Genomic DNA, 27,549 nt, shown 5'->3' on the forward strand with positions numbered 1-27,549 from the left:
ACCATCTTACAGTATGGATCTAAAGCAGTAGAGTTTCTATCCTGTAGACTTATTGTGTTCCTGAAGGTTTCCAGTAGCTCACCATTTATAGAGAGACAAATAATAACAAAAACCAATCCAAACAATATATAGCATTAAACAAAGTAGTCCCTGTCATAATGTATACAATGTTAATTGTCACAATATGCAGAAACGATATGATCAGTTATTGATTGCATAAAAATAGTAAATTTGCAAAAGGTTTACAATTTTGAATGGTGGGCAGGGAGAGAAGAAAGGTGATATAGGAGGTGATGATTCTGAGGGAGGAGGAGAGAAGATAGAAGTAAAAAAGGAAGAGTGAAATAGAGAATAATAGACATTGGCTATTAGCAGAAGAAAGAGAAAAAGAATAGAAGGAAAGACATAAGTGAGATATAAAAATATATGTAAAGTAAAAATTTTATTTTTTAATTTTTTAATTTTTATTGTTGGTTGTTCAAAACATTACATAGTTCTTGATATATCATATTTCACACTTTGATTCAAGTGGGTTATGAACTCCCATTTTTACCCCGTATACAGATTGCAGAATCACATCAGTTACACATCCATTGATTTACATATTGCCATACTAGTGTCTGTTGTATTCTGCTGCCTTTCCTATCCTCTACTATCCCCCCTTCCCTCCCCTCCCCTCCCCTCTTCTCTCTCTACCCCCTCTACTGTCATTCATTTGTCCCCCTTGTATTGTTTTTCCCTTTCCCCTCACTTCCTCTTGTATGTAATTTTGTATAACCCTGAGGGTCTCCTTCCATTTCCATGCAATTTCCCTTCTCTCTCCCTTTCCCTCCCACCTCTCATCCCTGTTTAATGTTAATCTTCTTCTCATGCTCTTCGTCCCTACTCTGTTCTTATTTACTCTCCTTATATCAAAGAAGACATTTGACATTTGTTTTTTAGGGATTGGCTAGCTTCACTTAGCATAATCTGCTCTAATGCCATCCATTTCCCTGCAAATTCTATGATTTTGTCATTTTTTAATGCAGAGTAATACTCCATTGTGTATAAATGCTACATTTTTTTTTATCCATTCGTCTATTGAAGGGCATCTGGGTTGGTTCCACAGTCTTGCTATTGTGAATTGTGCTGCTATGAACATCGATGTACAAAATTGAAACACACCAATCATATATCCTAGTTCCAAAAAAAAAAAAAACTGGTCCATTAACCATAACTGGTTTCAAAAATGCTAGAAATGTAGGAATGAGAACTTAAATATATATATTTAATATATATATATATATATTTATTTCCTGGTAATATATATATATATATATACACACACACACACACACACACACACTCACTCTTAAGGTCACAATTAAACATAGAAAAGAAAAAACACGATAATTTAATGTATTGTTTCCATTGGAGTTCAACAGATTCTCAGCTTCCCTTCTCAGCTGTATTAGGTTGCTTTGTCTGGAGTGTGATGTTTGTTCCACTCTCAGGTGGGGTTACTAGAGTGAGAGAGGTAATCCAGTAGGCAGAACTCCTGGAGGCAGGGGTTAGTCTCAGGTAGACTCCAGGCTTTTGTCTGAATGCTGATTGATTTGTAGATTTTTAATCAGCACACCTCCAGAGCCTAGCAATTGCCAGTATCTGCTGGAAGACTGCACCCCGGGTATATCCCCTGGGTTCCATTCATCTGGTGGAGGAGCCAATTGTTAGTCCACTGTGTCACCTGTGGACCCCACATTTTCTGGTCTCAGGTTCAATCTTCAAACTCAATCTCTTCTGCCTGCCCTTTTGAATTCCCAGCCAGGTGCATCTCTCCCAACCAGTCCTGTAAGCAGCCTATTGGCAGGGGAGAGCCAGGTGGGTTTCCAGGACCAGTAGGTCCCTGTGTAAACTTCTCTCCATGCTTGATTTTCTTCTGTCATTTAGGCACACTCTATATCATGCAGTTTGTGTTTGCCAAGCCTGTATTTTGGGCCAAACTCTGGTTTGCCAAGAATCGGCTCCCCTAGCTGCCAGCCCCTGTGCCATGACTGCACAATGGTTCCTTTCTCTGTCTCTGCATGCAGCAGGTAGAAATGGTACTTCTTTGTAGCACAAGGATATTGTGCAGCATGCCTTCCAGTTTAGTTGGATAGTGTCTTTGAACTCAAAACTGTACCCAGACATGTCTCAGGCCTCTTAAAAATGAGGTTCCTTTAATTCCCTTATCCCTCCCCTGTGCTTGAGGAGGGATCACTCTGGCTGGTGTCTGCAGCCACGGTAGCAGTTGTAGTGCTGCAGATTTCTTCCTTACTTTATTGCATCCAACCTCCTAAGTCTCTGATCTGCTTTGAATGTTCATTATTAAATTCCAGTAAACTCCCCCGCCCCCTCCTTTTTTTTTTTTTTTTTTTTTTTTTGTTCACTCACTTTGCTGAAAGCTGTCTGTCTGCTTACTTGATTTCATCCATGGATAAGCCAGGAAAGTGACCTTCTCTATTATATCATCTTGAAAAACTTCAGTTTCTATTAATTCTATCATGAAACTCACTAATTCTTTCCTTAGTGTGTCTTGTCTACTAAAGAATTCCTCAAAAGCATTCTTTATTTCTGATATGGTGTTTCTAAAATCTAGCACTTCCTTTTGATTCTTTTTCAGAGTTTCCACCTCTTTGATAATATTACTGTATTTTCTAACAGGTTATCTGTCTTCTCCATTAGAGCTCTTAGGATATTAATCATAATTATTTTAAATTCCCTGTCTACTAATTATAAAATCTGTGCCATATCTAGTCTGGTTCTGATGGTTGTTTATCTTTTTTGAATGTATTTCAATATATTTCATCATGCCACATGAAGTATTAGGTAATAGAAGCTGAGATAAATAGTGTTTTAATGTGAGGTAGTAGACATTCTGTCAATAATTGTTAATGAAAGAATAATTGGTATTTTTTTTTGAGACATGGTCTAGCTATGTTGCAATGTTGTCCAAGTTGCTTTGAACTCCTAGATTCAGATGATCCTCCTGCCTCAGCCTCTTAACTAGCTTGGAGCCACCACTCCCAGCTCTAAATGGTGAATGTTTTTATTGTAAAGTTTAAAATGAATAATGAATTTTGTGGCTCCTTTAAAGCCTTATACCATTTGGGAGAAGAAAGTAAATTTACTTTTTCTGTGGTATGGATACATTTTCAGTTAATGTAGCATGATTGAAATATTTTGCTCTCTCAGTCAATTAAGCTTCAAAGCTATATCATGCTATTTTTTAAATCCAAACTATTAAAACCATTCCTGATAATATTATTTTGTTCTGTCTCTCACTTGAATTTTTAAAACGTTCTAAAATCGGTACATGTTATTAAAAGAGTGCCTTGTTATCTTTTAATAAATATTAAATTTTGGTTAGGTTAGGACCAATAAGAGACCAAAATTATGTGTGCATGCTTTCTCTCTCTCTTTTTCCACACATACATATACATATATCTTTATTATATATATGTATATATATACACACACACATATATATATATTATATATAACATTATGTATACAATATACATACATATTTTCATAGATAAACATTCACATATATAGATATGTCCCCCAGAAGCTAAAGTAATAATAGTAATATAAGGACAAACTGTAGAAAAATTATTATAATAAAGTCTAACAACTAAATTATTTCAATAATTAAGACTTAACCATGATATGCATTAATGATGAAAAAATAGATAAGACCAGTCTGCATTTAGTGTCTGAGATTTCAGAATAAAATGTGTGTATAGACATGCATGTGTGTGTTACAAAAATAATAGACTCCTTAAAGCAGAATTTTATTACTGTCAACTTTAGGATCTTTGATAAGGCATTGCCTTTATTTTATTGAAAAAGCAGATGAATATGTAGGCAGACACCATTAACCTAATTGACTAAGAATTTTAGCTGCCTTGAACCCAATTAGCAACATTTTCTCCACAGTACCAAAGGAAGATTATAATGGCAAACAATTCCTTTCACAGCTAACCTTCCCTGTCTTTGCAATGAATGTTACATACACCCACATGTATAAACCACCTAACATCTTAGTATATTTCTAATAACCTGTTTCCTATGGTCTTTAGCATTTTTATATTTAGATAGAAGAAAAACTGTAAAGTAGTGGTAGAAGAAATGTAAATATATTATAGCGATTTTATTGGCTTTTGGAAATCTAACTTTCAACTCACAAGTGCTTATACTACATGTGAACATTGTTTTGTACAGATACAGAAAGAGCTTAGGTATCAGATTCTGCTGGGAACCACCCTCCTTAAATATCTTCTTATGTAAGTTCAGTATTGTGAGTTCATTTGTTTTAGTAAATTATATTTAAAGTACAAAAGTAGAATTGAACTCCAAACTCTGTTTTAGAAAACACATGAGCAAACTGTAATAATTATCTTGAGTAACTACTAAATCTAAACATGTTTGCCAGATGTGAATATAGAAGGCTCTAAATATGTCCCTAAAATTCTGTGTTTGCTTTATTATAACAAGTGATTTATAGCCAAGATCATTATGAATAAGGACAGGTTACCAATGAAAACTAATTCTAAACAATATCTCTTTATTCTTTTGTGTTTTCCTGCCACAATGGGAAGGTCTAACTTTCAGATCTGATAGTTGTCACAATTTAGACAATATTTTTTTGTCATTTACAAAAGTTATTTAAGAAAAATTATATTAGGAAACTGTTCTATAATCTTGAAATTGTATATGTGTTAGATCTATATAAAAACAGGCCATATCTATTTAATCTTTCCTTTTGTAGCAGAAAAAGTACATGTTCTCTGTACTAGTGTTTCTTTAACAGAATGCTTGGCAGTTAAAAGTATCATTATTGTCTTAACAAATGCAATGTTGTTGATATATTAGCAATATGACTATCTTCATTTGTGTTTTAACAAGAATCTATAGATGAAATGAATAGTAAATTTATTCTCAGTAGGCTACAGATAACCTTTTCATTCCTAAAAATCTACTCTCCCAAACCAATTAAGAACTATATACCAAACTCAAGAGTAAGCTATTACTTTGTGTTAGAGAATGCATTATATTACATTCACAATGCTAAGTGTTTATATGTATAATGAAATGAGATAAAACATAAATCACAAATGAGCTTATGTATCTTAAAAAATAAAAATAGATAATTAACTCTTTTATAATTAAATGCTTACCATAGCTAAGGAAATTTTTGTGTTAAATATGGATTCAAAGGAAAATATCATTTTCAAGTAAATTTATCTAATTTATATATAAACTATTTGAGTAAAGTATGTATCAATAGATTGATGTATGTGACAGATTTTCAGTGAGTTATAGAAACTTAATTTAATGAATATATCTCTCTAATAGACAGCTACCCCTTTGTCTTTGATTGATGATGCCATTTATTTTGATCCAAACTCTCCTCTTTTCCCCTTTTATTACTCATTATATGATATTGTATATTTTATTACATTGTTCACCATCAAGGAAGATATATACATATGATACTTCTCAAAATCTCTCAATGTAGAGTTTTTTTTTTAATCTAAAGATTTACTGAGTACCCAATTCCAGAGATTTACAGAGTGAATTCCAGAGATTTACTGAGATGAATATAGTGCATTTTGGATACAGTGATGATGAAAACAGATTCTAACCTGGAAACATGTGCCTGCCTCTCTCTCTCTCTCTCTCTCTCTCTCTCTCTCTCTCTCTCTCTCTCATTTTTCTCTATTCCTTTCTTCAAACTCTTGATCAATTATTTCAAAAATATTTCTTCAAGCTCACTCTCACTCATGTGTCAAAACAAAACAAAATTGTAAGGCCACGTAACCAAACTTCAGAACCAAATCTGTTGGGGAGGGTCATGCACTCAGAGGAGACAAATACTGCTAATTAGGGCAGATGATGAGATCAGGGTAAATGAAGAATCCTCTAATGGTATAGTTGCAATCCTTAAGATCCTATGTTACTTAAAATACTGTTTAAGAATTTTGCTTTGCATATGAAAAAAAAATACACTAGCCACCAGTTTCAAACCTCACAATTTCCTACAGAAAAATACATATTTTTTATCAAACTGGACAAAACAAATCTAATTGCATCATCTTTTCCCTCTTAAGCCACACTTTGAAGCCACTGTCTTCTCTATTCCTTTGGTTTTGGTCTTGTGTTTTTAACTTGTGCACAATGCATAAGAATCAATGGTTCTTAGTAAATGCCCACAAAACCATGGATGGAATAACAACTTGATAAAATAACTTGAATAAAAGAGTTCTATGTTATACCATGCTACAGACATAATAGGTTTTCTTCTGAAATTAGTCTACTTCTCAATATTTTCTGCTATATAACCAATAGGGGATTTATTTAAAGCAAATTATATTAATGAATTAATTAAGCACATTGTATCCAATTTACATTGTGAGAACTTTACTAGTTTATTTTGGCATCAGATTTTAGATCAAGATTCACTCAGGACATTGTCATTATCATGGAAGTCCTGTGAATAGCTTTAAGTGTTATGTCCCAGAAGGTGGAATATAGTGAAGTGGGGTTACTACCCAGGACTTTGATACAGTCCCCAAGACCAAATGAAATCACTTTTCCAAAAGAAGTATAGTACTGACCTGCTTCTTGAATCTCAAGAGGAAGAGCAATAAACAGGGGATTTAGTTACTGAGTATAAGGTAGTGTTGTTGTTTTTTTTTTCTAGGAGAAATAGAACCAGAGCACCAGTCCTTAACATTAACTCAAAAGATAGAATACAGCTGGACAAATAATATGCTATATTTTAATACTTCTCAATAAACCTAGTAGCCCTTGATCTCTAAATTCTCCTTAACAATGAGCAGAATGGTGCATTATTGTCTAAGTGAATTATATAATTCTAGTGTGGTAACTGCATGAACAAGGGAAGCAGAAAAAGGTGAAGTACATCATGGTGAATACGGAACTCACTTCAGATTCTGTAGATCCCATGTTTTACAAGAGAATATTTATTAGTCCTACATTTTAAACATGTGTGTCTCCTCAATTTATTCAAATTAAACCTCAGTTGATAGATTTTTTTAATCCATTTCACTATGCCTTTATGTCTGCTTCGAGGCTATTAGATAACTGGTTTAATAATCACCAGTTATTAAACTCTGACTGTATGCTTGGTCTTGAAAATAAAGCAAAATACAAAACATACTTTCTGTTTTACTTTCTAATTTGTACTAAGTAAAATGGAATTCATTGTCAAGCTATACACAGGCTTAAAAATTTATTGTTAACAGTAACTTTGAAAGACAGTTTGGCAGTTACTTATAAAACTAAGCATACTTTTACCGTAGGATCCAGCAATCCCTAAATGTGGAAATCAAATTACTAAAGGTTTCAGAAGAAAAATATAGAACTAAATTCCCATGATCTTAGGATAAAGAAGGGCTTAAAAAATTAAACAAAACAAAGAACTTGATATTTATGATTAATTACAATTTAAGAATTTACTGAAATTACAATTAAATGTTATCAAAAGACTATAAAAGAAAAAGGACAGTGTAGGAAAAGATATGTGCAACATAATTAACTAACATAGTCCTGCTTCAAGACTACATAAAAAACTACAAATTAACAAACAGCCCAATAAAAAATATACAAAGTACTTAAGCAAGATGTGTGACACATGCCTGGAAGCTCAGCTCTTCAGAGACTGAGGCAGGAGTATTGCAAATTAAAGACCAGTCTTGCAACTCAATAAGATTCTGTCTCAAAATAAAATAAAAAATACAGCTGGTGCTGTAGCTCAGTGGTAGAATGAATGCTTACTTAGCACTTGGTTCAATCTTGGTTAGTTCCCAGTAAAATACACACACACACAAACACACACACACAGTAGTTACACACTTTATGAAAGAAGACATCCAAAACATCCAAATGATGAATGAGCATGTACAAAAGATAGTCATTTTAACTAATTTTTGGGGAGTGCAAATTCTATTCTCCATGATTGGCATAAATTAAGAAATCTGACTATACAATAAATACTGGTGAAGAAGTGCTGAAACCAGAGTTTTTATCTACTACCTATGAGCATGTAAATCTGTGCTATCATTTTTGAAAAGTTTGGTTTCATCTAGTAAAGTTGAAATTTTACATAACTTTTGATCCAACAATTTATTTTCCATATATATTCTAGAATAGTGGTTCTTAAGTTGTGAATCTTGGGATCTATAAGGGACTTTCAGATCAGAACTCTTTTCATAAGATTAAGATTTAATGTGCCTTTTAAAAAGCCTATGTTGATGTTCATACTAGTTGTGCAAAAGCAATGAAGGATATAAACACTGGCACCTTAATGAATTAGTGCAGTCATCCTAGTAGTCATTGTATTTGTTGCTACCATATGCTCACAGTAAAACCATGCTAGTTTCACTTAAGAATATCCTTGAGGAGACAGCAAAATTTTTAATTTTGTTAAGTCACAATCTTCAATGCAAGCATTTTGAATGCTTGTGTTAAACTAAATGGTAAGTAAATAAAGCAGTTTTTGCTCTATACCTGTCTGTTGGCTGTCACAAGAAAAAGCACTTGGGTAATTAATAGTTTGAGATGAGTTACCTGCTTTTTTCCTAGAACAGAATTTTTATTTGAAAGGACAACTTTGAAACCATGGATAGTTGACAGAAAATTTATTTGAAAATGAATGAATGAAACTGTTATCAAGAAAAACAATTAGCACTATTTGTTGCCAAAGATAAAATTTGAACTTCTGAGCAAAAATTAGAATTTAGGTAAACTTTTTCTGACACTGTGGACTTGACAGCTTCCTAATTCTTAAAAATTTCTCTAGGGGCTGAGGATGTAGCTCAGTGGCAGAGTGCTTGCCTAGCATGAGTGAGGCACTGGTTTGATCCTCAGCATGACATAAAAAATAAATTAATAAACAAAGATATTGTGTGTCCATCTATAACTAAAAACTTTTGAAAAATATTTCTCAATATTGGTGATATTAATGAAATAATATGAAAAATTATTGATTTTTGATCGATTGCAAGTAACCTTAAAAAAGTATTAGTTGCCAAGTATTATTATAGTATCAAAAATTCTACAGTTATCTGAAAATGTTATGAAAATACTTCTCCTTTTCCAACGACAGATAACTGTGAGACCAGATTTTCATCATATACTTCATCCAGAACAAAATACAATAGATATTGAATTAAAGAAGCAGGCATGAGGGCTGGGGATGTGGCTCAAGCGGTAGCGCACTCGCCTGGCATGCGTGCGGCCTGGGTTCGATCCTCAGCACCACATACAAACAAAGATGTTATGTCTGCTGAGAACTAAAAAAATAAATATTAAAAAAAATTAAAAAAAAAAGAAGCAGGCATGAGTATCTAGATGTCTTGGAATCAAATACTAAAGAGATTAGCAAAAATATAATAAAATAATGCTACATGTCTTTCTGGATTATTTTTACTTTGAAAAAGCTAGATATTTTTAATTTAAATGATAATTTATATAACATTGGGATTATTATTTTAAATTAATTATTTTTAAGTATGTGCTAATGTTTAATATGATAGAATAACTAGCTAAAACCTCATAAACAAAAGATTTCTGGAGTTTTCAATATTTTTAAAAGTGTAAAGGGTCCCTGGACCAAACTAAGAAGTTGTTCTGGAGATATCTTACAGGTACTACCAGGAGATATAATCATCTGGGTGCAGTGGCACTTGCCTGTAAACCTAGTAGCTCAAGAGGTTGATGCAGGAGGATCGTGGGTTCAAAGTCAGCCTCAGCAATTTAGCAAGGCCCCAAGTAACTTAGCAAGACCTTGTCTCAAAATTTTAAAAAGTATAAAAAAAAGGTCTGGGCATGTGGCTCAGTGGTTGAAAACCTTGGGGTCCAACCCCTGGTACTAAAACAAAACAAAAAAAGTAGCTGGCAGAATTGTTTATAGTAGCTCCATACCGGGAGTCATTCCAAATCCTCATTTAAAAAAATAGATAAATAAATGGTATATTTACAATGGAATTCTATCTGACAGTGAAAGTGAATGATATGTAGCTGGAAAGCTTAGTAACAAATTGTTGAATGAAAGAAAAAAGTATAAAAGAATGCCTACAATTTGATTCAACTTCTATAAATTTCAAATTCTAGTTGATAAGCGTAAGAGTATTGAATCTCAGGAAAAGAAAAGGAATATGATTGCAAAGGTCAACATGAGAGACTATGATTTATCATTTTGAAATGTTTTTTTTTTATTTTTTTTGTAGTTGTAGATGGACAGAATACCTTTATTTTATTTGTTTATTTTTATGTGGTGCTGAGGATAGAACCCAGTGCCTGTGCATGCTAGGCAAGCACTCTACCACTGAGCTACAGCTACAGCCCTGAAATATTTTATTTTTAAAATTTGACAGAAATTGCGTACATGTTTACTGTATAATCTTTAAAATATAGATGTTTTATTCTCTCTTAAGTATGTGTAGGATATAAAATATTTCATGAGACTGTTGTACTTGGCCAGCTTTCCATATATGTTTTAGTAATCTTTTTCACTAGTGTAACTAAAAGATCTAACCAGCACAATTGTACAGGAGGAAAAGTTTATTTAAGAGCTCACGGTTTCAGAGGTCTCAATTCACAGAAGGCTGGCTCCATTCCTCAGGGTTCCAGGGAGGCAGAACATCACAGGTGAAAAGTGTGGCAGAGGGAAGCAGCTCACATGATGATCAGGAAGCAGAGCGGGAGAGTGAGAGAGAGAGAGAGAGAGAGAGAGAGAGAGAGAGAGAGAGAGAGAGAGAGAGAGAAAGATCGATCATCACTTGCCAGATACAAATATATACCCCAAAGCCATGCTCCCAATTACCACCTCCGCTAGTCACACCCTACCACTTCAGTTACCACTCAGTTAGTCTCTATCAGGGGATTAATTCACTGGTTGGGTTAAGACTCTCACAACTCAATCATTTCTCCTCTGAACCTTCTTGCACTATCTCACATGTGAGCTTTTGTGGAGCACCTCACATCCAGACCATAACAATATTCATTTGGGTATTGCTACTTATAGTTTTAAAAGTTTTCTAACTTCTCATTAAAAATAGAGTTTGTGCTTCTTTTTCTTATAAATCTTTTGGATTTGGGGGGTGATATGTTAGAGGAAAAGTGGGGAAAGTTTTTATTCAAAAATTTAGAAATAATAAAATATCCCTTCAATTTCTGAGATATGAAGAGAAATACCAAGATATGAGAAGGAATTTCTGGTCTTTTACTTAAATCTGCTTGAACCCACCCAGAGATTTTGTCAAAAGTTTTCTACATACAATTTATTGCCTGGGAAGGAAGCAAAACAAAAAGCCTACTTTGTTTTAGTAAATATTGTTGATAATTTGAGCTTCATTTTATAAAAAATTAAGATTAATTTGGGGAACTTTGCTTTCAGGAACTTAGCTTTCCATGATGATTGATTAGTTACCTTAATCAACTACAAATTTTTTCTCTCTTCCTCCCCAGCCCCCGTATGTTTGTGTGTGTGTGTGTGCATGTGAGTGCATGCGTGTGTGTGTGTGTGTGTGTGTGAGAGAGAGAGAGAGAGAGAGAGAGAGACTGGATTTGAGATTTGATTTCACTCCACATATAATCTGATGAGTTTCCTATTAATATTGCATGGAGTGATGCAAAAGACATGATATTCCTGTCAGAGACAAAGAATTTTATTTCTCACAGCACAGCAAGAAACATAGCCATCAGCATATTACACTGGTTCTATTGGCCCCTTATTCTACAAAGGCAACACAATATGACCCATATAAATGATATACATGTAGAGAGAATTTGCATCACAACTTAGAAACATTGAGCTTGAGAAATCTGCTATTCCTCTAGCAAATAGTAAGTTGACCTGTTCTTTGTCAAAGGGGACATGTTACCTCATTTCTCAAAGTTACTTTGAAATGTGACCTGAGAAAAGAGCAAGTGATTAGGGTCTTGTGCTCTTGACACAGCTAGGAAGATATGGAGAATCACCCCCAAAATACCGTCTCTTCCAACTCCGTCCCCCAATCTTTCGTGTGTGTACGCGCGCATGCGCTCACGTGTGTGTTCCTGAAACCTTCCACAAATGAGAATCACTAGCTTTATGTAAATCGTTAGCTTTATTTAATAAGAAATATTTTATTCACCACATAAAACCAACCATAAAGATGTTCCCATCACCACTCTTCACCCACTGGGGTTGTCCTCAGTTTGCCAAACTCTTTTATTCTTATTTTTCTTCTGCTCTTTTTTAATTATAATTTTTTTGAAACTCAAAAGCTGAGAGTTTGAGCTAGTTTTGTCTATCCATCCATCCATCCATCCGTCCGTCCTTAGGTCATGCCATAGCAACATTGTCTCAGTCTCAGCAAGGACCCTACTTGTTTAATAACTGTGTGTGTGTGTGTGTGTGTGTGTATCTCCACATCCACATTTCTCCCCTCCTCTCTAAAGAATTTGATACATATATTAGAATTGTAAAATATTATGGGTTGTTTTATGTATATGTGTTTACTTTTAAACTGTTTAAATTTGAAATTATTTCAAACTTACAGAAAAGTTGTGATTAAAGAAAGATTTCCCATGTATCCTTCACCCCATTAAAAAATTGTTAATTTGTTGCAACATTTGCTTTTGCTTTCTCTTTCTGTAAATGAATACATGTACTTTTTCTGTACTCTTTGAGAGTAAGTTGTACAACTTACTGTTTCTTATCCCTAAATATTTCAACATGTGTATCTTAAGGAGAAGAATATTCTCTTATATTACGGTACAATTATCAAATTAGAAAATTTGTCATTGATATACCACTGTTACCTAATATGTAGTTTATATTCGAAGTTCATCTATTGTCCCATCTGCATTCTTGATAGCATTTTTTTTCTCCCTAATCCAGTTTTCACTGTGTTTAGTCAGATTTTGTGTCATTGTGACCAAAATACCCAACAATAATAAGTTTATTTGGGGCTCACAATTTCAGAGGTCTCAGTTGCTAGATGGCTAACCTCACTGCTCTGAGCCTAAGGTGAGGCAGCACATCATAGTGGAAGGGCCCAGCAGAATAAAGTTGCTCAGCTCGTGGTGGAATCAGGAAGGAGGAGGAATGGGGAAGGGGTTACAGAGAAGGTACATCCTTTTAGGATAAGCCCCCAGGGACTTACCTCTTCAATAATGCCACATCTGCATACAATTACTACTTAGTTAGTCCATTCAAACTAGGATGGGCTAATTGGGTTACAAATCTCATAATATCACCTCTGAACATTCATTCATTAACAGGAACTTTAGGGGACACTTCATATCCAAACCATAACACATTGTATTTAGTTGGATCTCTTTAGTCTTCAATCTGGAACAATTTCTCAGCCATTGTTATTCAAAAGCATGTATGTAATTTTTGTTTAACTATATAGTATAGTTCTTAAGACCTTGTTCTCTTCTTAATTTTTTCACATCCACCCATATTTATGTGTAGAAATCTATCTTGTTTGTTGTTTCTAACTTTAGCTGAGTATTCTATAATATACATCTGCTAAAGTTTACTTACCCATTCACTAGGGACAGACATAAGTTATTTACAACCCCTTGTGGTCATAAATAATTCTGTCATAAACATTCTCAAAATATTCCTTTTGAGAATATTTCTGAGATATGTATCAAAAAATTGGATTGCTGAATCTTAATGCTTCTGCCTATTTGACTAAGTACTGCTGGCTTGCTCTCCAGAAGAGCTTCTCTGTTCCCAATACAGTGGTTATGCATCAAGATCCCTGTTTCTCTACACCAGTGCCAACACTTAATCTTAGATAACATGCTAATTTTTGCCAATGTGATAGTTTTCAAGTGACATTTTCTCTTATTGTCTCCAATCACTAATGAGTTTTATTTCTTTTGCCAAACTCTTCAGTTATAGAATTTTCTCAGGAGGGAACTTTTTAAAATAAATGAAAATGAATTTTTTTCAATTACTGTATGTGTGTGTGTGTGTGTGTGTATGTGTGTGTATTGAGATGATCTCACAAATGGCAATTATAAACTTCCATTCACCTTGTGTGGTGATAAGTGAACTGTTCAACACTGGCAAATCATTTCCAGAATTTCTTATGTTTGACATACAGACTACAAAATATATAATCTCTTATACAGCTGAAACATAAATCCCTAAGACAACTATCTGCAACTGACACATAAACTATAAAGACCATTAATAGAACTAGAACTAAGGATTTGGGGCTTTGGTTACTTGAATTCATTAGTTTTAAAATCATTTTGCATATATACCATGAAGGAATTTTTAAAAGACCATGTGCCATATTGTGTAGCTTTGGTGGATGTCTAAAATTTTTTCTTCTATATTTAAATTATTGCAAAGTGAGAACTTCTGAAGTATTTCAACTTTTGATATTTGAAAATAAAATTAGTATAGTCCTCTTTTAAATATATTCAGTTTAATTAAATAGGAAAGGCTTTATGGCATGTAGAAATACTGTCAAGAGATGGATGAGTGCTTTTTTTTAATTTTAAAGACCTAGGTTAAAAGATTAAGAGCATTGCATAGTTATTTATAGTATGCAGTTCTGAACCTCAGAAATAACTTGTTATCCAACTAAAATAAATTTAAAAATTAAAAAATATATCCAGTTTAATCTAAATGCCATAGTAATTAGTAACTACCATTATGCATTTAAAAAGTACACAAGCAGGTTCTTCTATAGTCAAATTAGCTGGGCACAGTGGCACACTCTTGCAGTTCTAACCACTTGAGAGGGTGGGGTAGAAGAATTGCTTGAGCCCAGGAGTTTGAGGCCACTGGGAATTATTATGAGAACCCATTAAAAAAAACCAAAAACCACACTCCCCCCCTTTTTTAATGCAATATGCCTATTCCTTTCTAGAATTTTGTTTTGGTGGATATTCTAATGTAGCCTAGTATATTTAATAGATGTTTTATACTCGAAGAATTTTTGAACTATGAATTTCTACAATAAAACATATAAATTAAAATTACATTAAAAATTTTCCTGTGATCATAAAGAAAATAAAAATTTTCTTCTGGGCTGACTGAAAGTGTAAGGGACCGGCGAAGCGTCGGAAGAAGAGACCACCAAGAGACTGACTCATGCAATTGCAGAAGGGGATTTCTTTATTGGGGATCCATTCCAGCGCGCTGGGGCTCCGTGCTCACTCAAGAAGGGAGAGCAGCCCAGAGCCCAGAGCAGGGGTTGAACAATGCTTAAGTACACTTTTTGGGGAGGGCGGGGGCTTTGCATACATCACAGTCTCCTTTAACAAATCACCTTACACCACGGGAAAATCAAACAACAACTCCTAGACTTGATTAGTACATTCATTGGCGGGAACAGGGCTGGCTGGAGTGATAGGTCATTCCTAAGGAGGGGGTTACATTTAAACTGATTGGTTCGGGCCCTGAATGTCTACATGACAAGCTGCACAGGATCTTAGGCTATAAATCAACTAAATGGCCAGTAGGGCATTGTCTTAACTGCCTCAGGAATTTAACCCATGCTTTGCGGTTTAGAAGCAGGTTTACAATGCCTGGTCCTTTACATTTTAACTCAGGCTTTGCAGCTTAGAAACTTTACCCTGTCAAAAGAAGCCTCCACACAAGACAATTCGCCTGGGAGAGTTCCACTTTATTGCAAAAGGCTGTGTGCTTATATGGATCTAAGGAGAGATGGCAGGGCTTAGATAAATGGCGGGCCACCCTATTATTGGCAAGTTCTTCCAGATATCAGTTCCGGAGCCCAAGGAATTAGTTCTTATTGGGGCTAAGGTTCCCTGCCATCGAGATTTGAAATATTGGCGCTGGCGGGAGAATTCACACCCGAGGGAACTTTTCACGCCAGTGGAAAAAGGGGAAAGTAAGAAGAGAAGGTCCTTAGGCACCGTGTTGGGGTTTTTTTTCTGGGGTGCGGCTGCCATTATACTTTTCCCAACATTGACTATTCATCATACATAATTTTTAGTGATTGAAAGAATATACTATACACTTTGATGATTAATTAATTATGAAAGTATTTATTAGAAGATGTATCTTTAGATGATTTTTAAAAATTACTGCATATATCTAATGAAGCAGAATTTTATCATCAATTCAATTCTTATATTTGTTTCTATAAATATGAATGCTGAGAAAACTCATTCACATAGTTAAGTGGACAGATTTAAAAGGAATTTATTACAAAAACATTGCTCAACTCTTTGAACTCCTTTTAAATTATTTGTCAAAATATAACCATAGTAATCCATCATCAAAAAGTAGTGTTAACAATGTGTCAACTATTAATTTGATTATATTCTCCTGCTAAGTTGATAAATGTAAAGAATTTGAAACTAATTGATATGGTTTAATGAAAGCCAATTACTACGATTCACACTTTTTTCCTAAAACTGATACCAAATGTGTCCAGTGCTTTCTTTTCTTGGCACTCAGGTTTTTATACAAGGCAATGCACTATTGTAATGTTACAGATGATAAAAAGATATGCTGTTATTTTGTAAGGTGAAAGAAATATGATTTTGAAAGTAGCAGCTTCACTTTTGTTTTTAGAAGAGCTCATAAGAAGGTTGAGGATCTCTAAATGGATTATCTTAAATCTTTATATGCCTTCTTGCACCTGTCTTAACATGGCACCGTGGTTTGTATAAGACTGCTGCTAAAAAGAAATAGTATATTTAAAACTGTCACAACTTAAAAAGAATCATAGTAGTATTAGTAACATCAACTTTTAAGAGCAATGGGGAATATTATTTTTTTGCATATTTACACTATTGAGCTCACTATGTAAATCTGTAGTAGGTGAGTGCTTTTTTTGAGAGAATATTGTTTTTTGAGAGAAATTGTTTTGAAAGAGTATAGTTTAATTCAATCCACTTTAAACTTCACCTTCACATTCCTGGAAGACCTTTGAAGGAGGTTGATTCCAGTGTGTTGCTGTTAAACTAGAATACTAATTAGTGTTCTTGAAAGATTATTGGGTATTTTACTTTAGGGTACTAGATAATCTCATACATGTCTTTGCTTATTGTTGGGTTGTCATCCTCCCTGTCCCACATTGTGAATATATTATGTGTCATCAATTAACTTTTTCATAGTACAACCCATTCTGTTCCTGAACAAGTCTCAAATCTAATCCCACTTATCTGAACTAGTGCCCTAGTTCAGACCAACATCATTTCTCAATTGGTAATTATCTTACAACTGTTCTCCTCAGCTCCATTCTCTTCCTACTTCACTAATTCCCCTGTAGTTACAACAGTAACCTGTATAAAACACAGGTCAATGCTATATTTTCAGTTTTTCTTACACACCTTCAGTATGTCTGCACTGCCAAGATGATAACTATTAATATTTGCTTTCACTAATGATCTCATCTACTACTTACTTTAAAAAAAGGTTAAACTGTTTGGGCTGGGGTTGTGACTCAGCAGTAGAGTGCTCACCTAGCATGTGTGAGGCCCTGGGTTCGATCCTCAGCACCACATGAAAATAAATAAATAAAATAAAAGGTATTGTGTTCAACTACAACTAAAAAATAAATACTTTTTTTTGAAAAAAGTTAAACTGTTTTCATATGTAGTGAGCATATATTCCACTAAGAAAATTATTTTTATGATTGAAGTGTGTTTCAAGATCACACTGATAGCATTAAGCATGGATATAAGACATAGGGAAAAGATGACAAAGAAAATCTTTGAAAAATGGAGGCCTGGGCAAAGAAAAACCCTAACCCTAAAATGTATCGAGGTTTTTCAAATGATTTAAAAACACACTAAACTCACATAGACATAAGTTATATGTTTATGTAATTCTTCTTTATCAGTGTTAAGGAACAGGACTTTTGTGTTTGCTCTACAACCTAGAATTCAATGAATCATAGCCGTCTTTTTATAATTCCCTGTGGATTCATCATAGTGAGGTAGGATGAACACTACTAGCATGTTAAAAGACAGGTTCTATTAGCAATTTCAGGCCTTACTGTGTGACTTTAATAAGTCATTTACCTTTGCTAAATCTGAGTTTTATCCTCTATAAAGTGAGGTTATATATATTCCTTTTTCTGTTTAATAAGTGATGGTATCATATGAGAGAATGTGAGAATATAATAAGTATAAAGAGAATTAGATATCATTGTATCACTGAATTATTCCTAAGTCTCTTTAACATTAATCCTACATTTCTTTAGAGGATCTGGTCTATCTTGATAGATGGCATATACTGATAAGGCTAATAAGTGGTCAGATAAGGAAATTAAGGTGTATAGGGGGTTGTTGTTTTGTTTTGTTCATATTTCTTTCTTTCATGTTTCCTATGTTTCTTCCTAATTAAAACAGTTTTGGTATGAACCATGATGGAATTGGAAATTCTTGTGGGACAAAAGGTCATGAAGCAGCAAAACTTATGGCAGCTCACATTACTGCAAATACCAATCCTTTTTCCTGGTCTGCCTGCAGTCGAGACTATATCACCAGCTTTCTTGAGTAAGTAATCTCTGGAGAGTATGATTAATTGCTCCAAAAGTAAGTCATTGGTAGAAGCCTAACATGTAGTGCTTCAAATTTTGCATAATGAGTCTGTTTTATAGGGCCCAGTTATATTTCTGGCTGATACCCACAGGCTTTAATATAAGATTGTGGCAAATTTTTCAGTTCATGTGCAAACAAAACTTACTGAATAAACTAGAGGAAGGGGAACAAGGATATAAATGGGATTAATAATATGAGCGATTAGAATTGTTCAATAAGCAAGAAAAAAATTTCAGAAAGAATTTACATTTATATACCTTTAATAGAGAATAAACCAAACTTTAATTTAGTGATTTCATATTTTATTATGTTGGTAAATAAACTGAACATGTAGGAGTGCCAAACTATCTAATAGTAACAAACAACAACAACAAAAAATCAAACAGCCAGGAAATGAACACTTTGAGAAAATGATTTATTCAGTAACCTATCTTCTGCAGTTTGGGAACTTCTTTTCTGATCTTTCAATGTATATTACCAGAGTCTGATTATCTAAATATGAAGAGAAAGGAGATGTTTATGAAAAGAGATTGTTTTCCACATCTTCCTGCACAGGGCTTCCAGATTCAATTTGAGGAAATGATAGACTTAGGTCTTACTTTCTACCTGTGTTAGTTTGGGCATGTTACTTAAACTTTCTAATATTCAGTGTCCTAATTTTTTTAATGAGTTTAAATCATAATGCTTGTATCATTAGGTGTTATATATATAATTATGTATAATGCTATAATATGTGTAAAACACTTAATAAACAATCATTAGATGATAAATATTACTATTTTAAATAATATTAAGGTTTCAGTGCTTTATTGCTCTACCATTGCCTATATCTGGTTAATGCTATTTTTTCCTTGGGGAGGAGATAATAAATATTGTGTGAAAAAAGAGGCATACATAAAGCACAAACAACAGAAATGCGTTTTAAAATACCGTTTATATTAAAATGTGCTTATATTACCATGATTGCATTGTAAAATTTCAGATAGTTTGTACAGGTTAAAAGTACTCACTAGACATTTTCTTTGTATCCACTACTAGCCAGATTATATATTCTGAAAACTTACATTTCATATTTGTATAAGGCCTCAAATATGAGATTTTTAAATTACCTAACACAGTGCTTTACTCAAAAATCAAAAGATAGGACTGGAAGTATAGCTGTATGGTAGAGCACTTGCCTAGCATGAGAGAGGCCTTGAGTTCAAGCCCCAGGACTGCAAAAAAGGAAAAAAGAAAAAGAGGAATAGTTAAAAATGGGCTCTTTACAATTAATTAAGGTAATAATAAAATTGAAGAAGTTGGAAATTCATTTCAGAAGGCAGTTCTTCTGAATAACCATGTTATACTCCAACAATTTTTAATCTTGTAATAGAAAATTATAGCACTGTACTTTCCTTGGTCCAAACTAACTGAAAAACTATAAAGATAGACCACAGAGAATTTGACATTTTTTGGTAGTTTTAAATACAAAACACTAGTTATATACTTTTCTAATGATACAATTTACCTAAATTTTAAACATTACTGAAGGTCAGCTTTCCCTAGAAATAAAGCCAGATCTGGATTTTTGTTTTGACTTGGCTCATTTTTTTATAATAGAATCTTAATCTCTATCATCAGAAAGATAAACTATGTAATACACTCAGGATTCCAGTGTATATTTTATGGTGGCCCTTCTTTTGTTTTCAAGGGGACCATTTTCTTTTTTCCTTCCTACTGTTTCCATCCCATTGGCTTTTACACAACTCATTATGTAGTACCATTTCTGTATTCTAAATAAAAGGACCAGAGTCTAATACTTTCATGCCTTAGGCATGTAATAAGTTTGTGTGTTCTTTTCCCTTATTAAAATACATATATACGTACATGAATCAGTTTTGATCTCCTGCCAGATCTTATTTAGTTTGTAATGTTAAGATACTACCAAAGAGAATCCATAAATTGCTGGTAAAATACAGTTAAGAAATCAACACTGGTTTGGTGAGAGATGTAGAATTACTACCAGATGCTATAAAGTGGTCCACTGAATTAATTAAAATAATTAATCTATAAGGCATTCTTAAATCCTCATTGCTTCTTTTCATTTTGTACATATAAACCCAATGAGTGTTGACAGGATTCTAATGGGCTTATTTATCCTGTATTTTATTAAAATATTTCTCTTGTGCATCCTCATGGGAATGCTCACAAAGTTAAAACCATCAATAAAAGATAGATGTGAAAGAAAATGGGTAGCGACTTGGAGAAAAGTTGGTTGTCCCCACCTTCTTTATTAATAAACTCAACAAATCTGATTATAATCTGTCCAACCAATAGAAGATTTTTAAACACAAGGGCCTGTAAAAAGGTCCATTCACTGGAGCACAAAGATATAGTAGTAACTTTCTTTACTCCTTTTTATTAATGCAGTGAATGTAATTGCTTTTACAGCTATGCATGATATTTTTAAAAATCCAGTGATATTTTGATCAAGGATTGAAATTACATTTATGTATTATAGTTGGCTCAAAAGGATTCATAACACTTTATTTTAGGTTCTCTTCTCAAGAAAAAGAAATCTTGAAAGATGAATTGTTTAGTAACTGCAGCCCAGCCAACAAAATGCATACCTTTTTCTATTTAGTGATTGTACAGGCCAAAGATGATGGTGGATTTAACAATGAGCTTTCTATGATTTGTAGAACTTCACTATTCACAATGTTCAACTGAAAACAATTCTATGGCCTTTAAATGCCAGTAGAATACAAAGTCATGTCATTTTGAAACACTAGGTGCAATTTATCAATCAGGAGATGGTGTTTACCAACTCCCAATATTTTTTTTCAGATTTCTTAAACTCGGTGATTCAATAAGTGGTTCATGAATCGCCCAGAAGCCGTCCTGATTAAATAATAAAGAACCCATTTCCGTTAAAATGGACGTGTTATGCCAGCTTCTGATGTTTTCGTCGACGGCTTTGCAGGTAGTGTTCTTCCTATCTGCCTGCGGGACTTATTTATTTATTAATTTAGAAAGTAGAGAAAGATGAACCTGGTATCATGGCTCACACTCATTGATGACTATGGGCTAATCTACCAGGCAGTGGAAGGCAGTCAGCAGTAATTTAGGCCAGTTTTCATACATTCTCCACCACTTAGCAATAGTACAGATTAACTTCATATTGTATTTAAAAATTATGGGGGCTCTGTAAATCAACTCTTGCACTTTTAAAATTAAAGTCTGTTAAATTATTTGAACTATCAAAGATCCATACCAACATTTCCTGCAGTTCCCAGTTAAATACAGAGTAGCCATTTTCACAGAAAGGATGGAGGCTGAATGCCTTCAGATGCACTGGTTGAAAGTGAACTAGGAAGAAAGGTGAGAATAGAGCTACAAGAGAAGTGCTATAAAGTGAGCAAGATGGCCAAAGCACTTTTTTCCTCTTTAGCAACTACTTTTGAAGGTCAATATCAATGTATGAGATGGAAAACAATATTTATAGGTAGGACCTTTATAAAAACCGTAGTATCTAAAAAGCAGCAAAACAGGTTTCTCCTCCTCTGTTTATCTGACATGTTTTGGGAACCTTGCTCTAACCATATATCTTTGATAAGTCATGATTACATATGGAGGGGAAGATAGAGTAAAAGGGCAGTATAGTATTTGTATCTTGACAGCCTCAAGTTCAATTATATTCAGATATCCCAGTCATATGGAGGGTGACAGTAAAAATATTTGACTTTAGATAATACATTTAGATTTACATTTACTGAAATATATTATCACATTTGTTATTCTTAGTTAAAACAGTTGTTTCATGAAGATTGATAAAGCAGTTTATGAGCACATAGTAGGCAAAGACACTTGGCTTAGTCTGGTGCAGTGGTGCATGTCTGTAATCCCAGCAACTCAGGAAGCTGAGGCAGGAGAATTATGTTTGAGGCCAGCCTCTACAATTTAGAGAGACCCTGTCTCAAAATAAAATTTTATGACATGGCTGGGAATGTAGCTCAGAGGGAGAGCACTCTCGGTTCAATCCCCAGTACTGAAAAAGTTAAAAAACAAAACCCCTAAAAACCAGACCTAACTTGCTATAGCTGATATCAACCTAATTGAGTTTTTCTTAATTTAAGTGTATTAGCATAATGGTTGAGAAAAAAGAAAGGAGGTGGAATAAAATGTTAAATTTTTGTTGTTGTTGTTAAGGGACTGTTAAGATATGTACAGAATTATATAGACAGATTCCTTTTGCAAATTGATCATATTTTAGAGCAAAGATCTATACTTTATATAATCATTTTGGTCAAAATAAATCTAAACTCCCAATTAGGAGTATGTCATCATGTTTTCTGGAAACAAAGCCGGGGGACATATTTTACCTGGGGATCTGTAAATTTTAGTTGAAGACTGAACTCTGGCTCAAAATCCTATTTTCAAGGCTAATTTTTGGACTATGTAAATAAAAGATCTCTAAATTAGAATACAAAAAAATATGATACTGTAAGGATTTCTATAAATGTAAATATACTTTGAATTACAATGAATTTCATAATCAAGGAAGAAGCACATTCTTTAACTAATACATATTTTTGCCTTGTCTTAGAAGCATTATCAAACTTAGAGTAAAAATTAAATAATTTCCATATTTCTATAGATATTAATTAGGATTAAATTTCTTTGTTGATATGATGTTAACTAGGGAAATAATGACATATTTCCCTAGCATACTTTTTATGTATTCACTTTTTACTGGACAAGTATATCTATAATAACAATAGTAACTTATAACATTTCATAGATGAAGACTAATAGTACTTGACATTTAATTTATAATATGTGAGCCTTATGTGGAGAATTTGCATTTATGATGTCAAGTCACAAACCACTTATTTTAAAGTGCTATTTTGAGAAAATTTGTATGTAATATTACTAGTACTATTATTTTGATAGCATAAATAACAATAGACTCAATATAGTAAGAATTGTATGGTTATATCTCAATCAGTTGTAACTCTAGATTAAATAAAAATTTCCCAAAACTTCTATTTTGGGGAAAAAATGAGAAAATTTTCTCATTTTTAAAATGAGAAAATTACAGAATATAAGATTAAAAACTCCTAAGTAATAATTTTATGAAATAAAAAGCATTCACACATTTGCACCAGGAGACATTTATAAAAAATAATCATATCAGCATTATGTGCAATTGCCAGAAATTATCAATATCTCAAAATTTACTAATAGAAAAATGGAGAAATAATGGTGGCATAGTCTTAAGTGAAATATTAAAGAACAATAAAAATGAATAGACTACAGTTACATATATCATATACTTTATATCCACAATATTGAGCAAAAAACCAAAGTTACTAAAGAAAATCTATGGTATAACTCCTTTTGTATAGAGGTCCAAAACAGGCAGGTGAATAATTGAGAAATGAAATTATTAAGAAAAACAAGGAAATTATTATAAAAAATTATTACCTGTAAGGGGAAAATTATTGGAGTTGAGCCTTGGAAGTTTTCTTAAGAAAAAAACGAGGAAAAGCATTTCCTGGCTTAAATCCACATCTCTCAGATCCATGTTCTCTACCTTTTGTATCTATATATGTAACATTTCATGATAATTGATAAATTGAAGGCATGATAATATCCAGAATTTTTATTTTCTAAAAGTTGATAAATAGTAATTGTTATCTGTAGAATTCACTAACTTAAAAGGAGCAGGAAAATAGCAAATTTGATAATTTTATGCAAAAAAGCATTTTTGTTGATTAACCCTCAGTTAAGAATTAAGATATGAAAAATATCCCATTCCTCAGATATATTAATCAAGGTTTACTATATTACCAGATATGATTACTAGGAAGAAAATGTACTACACGTGCATGTATAGGAATGTAAAAACAATTGGAATCAGCTGTGCAGATATCCCCACATTTATTTGATTAGAAGACACTTGACTTAGCAAACCTTGCTAATTTGTACAAAATGTAAACAAACATTTCAAAAGACCTTCATTGATATGATATTCCTAAATATAGTTCATTTTTAAAAGATACATATGGTTTTCTTCTATATTTTATTTTACATGGTGTTTTATTCTTCTGTAAAAATATACTGGAAAAGGAGAACAAGACTTGTCTAGATATTTAACCAGACAACATTAAAACAAAAGCACTAGGTACTTCAGAAAAAGTGAAACAAAGATACATTTTTGGGATATTCTTTCTCAGAAAAGTTTGACTCCAGGTGCTCACAGTGCATATTATTCTTATCTGTCTGAAGGCCCTTGACAATGGTCATCTGATTTGTTTTTTATCTTTTTTTTAATTAAGAATGTGAACCATGATTAGAAGACAATCAATACCTTGAAACAAGAACATTAAATAAAATGATTAGTCTTGATTCTTCCTGAGCTAAACCAATTTTGCCATCAGGAAAGAATTTTTTTCTTCAGTGTATCTATTTTTAAATTCTTCTTTAGGGTCCACATAGTTCTTCCTTTAAGTATTTAAGTCTAATTTTTGGTATCCCTAAAAGTAATTATGTATAATTGTTTCTAATATATTCTTAGCTGGTGCCATTTAGGTGACTATATCCTACATTTATTCCTGCTAATAGTAAATATGTGTTTTCTATAGGATCCTGTACATAAGTCCTTAAGTACACAATTTTAAATTTTTCTGTTGATTTTTAGTAGTATTTGGTTTATTCTATTTTTCATTCATTTTGTTCTTTTCATAAAGATGTTTATAATTTTATTATAAATGGGAATGAAATGGGCATTTTGGAAGTAAAATTTGGAAATTAAACTACTAATTTAGTCATCCTACAAATGTTCCATATTATCAAAATCATCTTTTTCCATTATAGTATTCAAATATTACCTCTTTGCCATTAACCCTGATATGTAATTTCAAATTTACTAGTAGAATTACATCTATCTAAAATTTATACACAATTTATAAAAAGCTCTGGCTATTTTAAAAAATACCTATAAACTATAAATAGTTTGTCTTACTGAGGTACATGTCTGTTTGTAAAGGTACAATAAAAAGGAAATAACAAGTGCTCTGTCATGAAAACTGGATAGCTGGGTGAAAAAAAAAAAGGTTCTCTTAGAAATATTAAACAGAGACTACTGAAATGATTGTAACAGCCAATAGTATATTAGTAACATATTTAATATTCCATCTGGATATATTTATTTATTAAAAGAGTTATCAAAGGAGGTATAATTGAAAAGAAAGGGATGTAAAGAAGACAGTATTCTCACTATTTGGAGCTCTTACTTGAATCTGTATCACCTAGGAATAGTTTAATTTTTAAAAGGTATTAATTTACTGCTGTGAAAATATACATTTTTATATAAACAAGTAACATTTGAGAATGTGAGAAACTTTTAAGTGAATATGAGACTAATAGTGAACTCCAGTTCTTTCTTACCTATCTGTAAATGAAAATTTGTACTGTCCTAAATAACAGTTGAGGAACTCCTACTTGTGAAGTTATTTTCCTTTGGCAAAGTGGATGGAAAAAAATTGGAAAAAAAAACACAAGTGCTGGCACAATGGACAAGAATGTTGGAAAAAATTTTTAAATGTTGGCATAGGAATTCTTTAAAAATTCTAACTTACTCACATGTGAAATGAAAGTAAAAAAGCATCTGTCCTATTTTATGCACACTGACTAAATAAAAATGAACAATTACATTTAGCAAAGTCTAAAGCTTTTTAAGGTATTCTGTCTGGTTTTTGGCAATCTTTATGTTATTTGTTCCACTGAATTAAAATATTATGTTTGAGTGCAGGCATACTTCATAAAGCAGAAATTATATATAGAGGAGAACATTCTCTTTTCCAATTCTGATGACCCTAGATGAAATATGAAATTTGAAAGACTAAACATTTCTAATATACTATGAATATTAGCTTCATCTGTCATTCAGCCCATCTATTAGGGAAATATTTCAAGAACCTATGGACATATCTAACCAAAGCATCTATTGTCTTCCCAAGGTGAAAGTATATAAATTAGGTCTTTCAAAATTACAACTACAATATTTTTAATTTTCCACATTTCATGTTTTTAATTCTACTACCAGATGTGGCTATATTTTCAATGAAAACAAACAAGAATCTTAGAGCAATATGAAATTCTGTTTTAATTCTTTCTGAAATTAGTTTAAATCAATGTTTTTCGTCCAAAATGACATTTTCAGATTGTTGTCTAAGATGCTTTTATTGTGTTTTAGGGCTGGAAAAAAAAAAAAAAACTATTTGGAGCTCTTACTTAAGTTTTAGTAAAGCAATTCTATTTTACCATGTGATTATTTATTGGTAGAGTGATGCTTTTCATGCCTCAAATTATTAAAACAAAGAGCTCAACACATGGTTTCATAATTGTGACTGAAATAGTCCACAGAGTACCTAATTTCCTTTGATCCTTTATGTTGAACAGTTCAGGCCGTGGTACTTGCCTTGATAATGAGCCTCCCAAGCGTGACTTTCTTTATCCAGCTGTGGCCCCAGGTCAGGTGTACGATGCTGATGAGCAATGTCGTTTCCAGTATGGAGCAACTTCCCGCCAATGTAAATACGGGGTAAGAGGTCTTAATCCTTATGTTTAGTCATTTATATATGTTCTTTTATGACACAGATGTTTGGATAGCATTATGATGAACATAGTTTGCCTTCAGTAGCATTATTAATTTAAATATGGCTCTTGACACTGTACTTTTTCTGATATCATTTGTATGACATCTGTTTCTAAATTTCATATGAGGGATGTAGGTAGAATTTTTAATAACCTCTAATGTACTTGTTCTTTAAATTTACATTGCTAACTTTGTCTTTTGAAATGCTGTGATTTTTAAAAGCCCTCCCTACTCCCTTTTTCTGGTACTGTTATGATTGGGCTAAAGGGCATTTTTTCATTGGCTGTGTGCCTTTACTTTAATTCATACTTGCTAGTACTGAG

General features: G+C 32.9%; 1 protein-coding gene across 1 annotated transcript in view; it reads left to right on the top strand.

Moving 5' to 3' along the window:
- The window catches only part of Adamts6 (ADAM metallopeptidase with thrombospondin type 1 motif 6), a 293,953-nt gene that overhangs the window by 142,824 nt on the left and 123,580 nt on the right, over positions 1–27,549 (top strand). The window contains exons 10-11 of the mRNA XM_027951608.2: positions 18,394–18,540; positions 27,031–27,172. Coding sequence (XP_027807409.2) covers positions 18,394–18,540; positions 27,031–27,172 — 289 coding nt within the window. The remainder of the gene's footprint in view (positions 1–18,393; positions 18,541–27,030; positions 27,173–27,549) is intronic.

The sequence above is a fragment of the Marmota flaviventris genome, chromosome 5 (genome assembly GCF_047511675.1).
Source record: "Marmota flaviventris isolate mMarFla1 chromosome 5, mMarFla1.hap1, whole genome shotgun sequence".
Classification (NCBI taxonomy): Eukaryota; Metazoa; Chordata; class Mammalia; order Rodentia; family Sciuridae; genus Marmota; species Marmota flaviventris.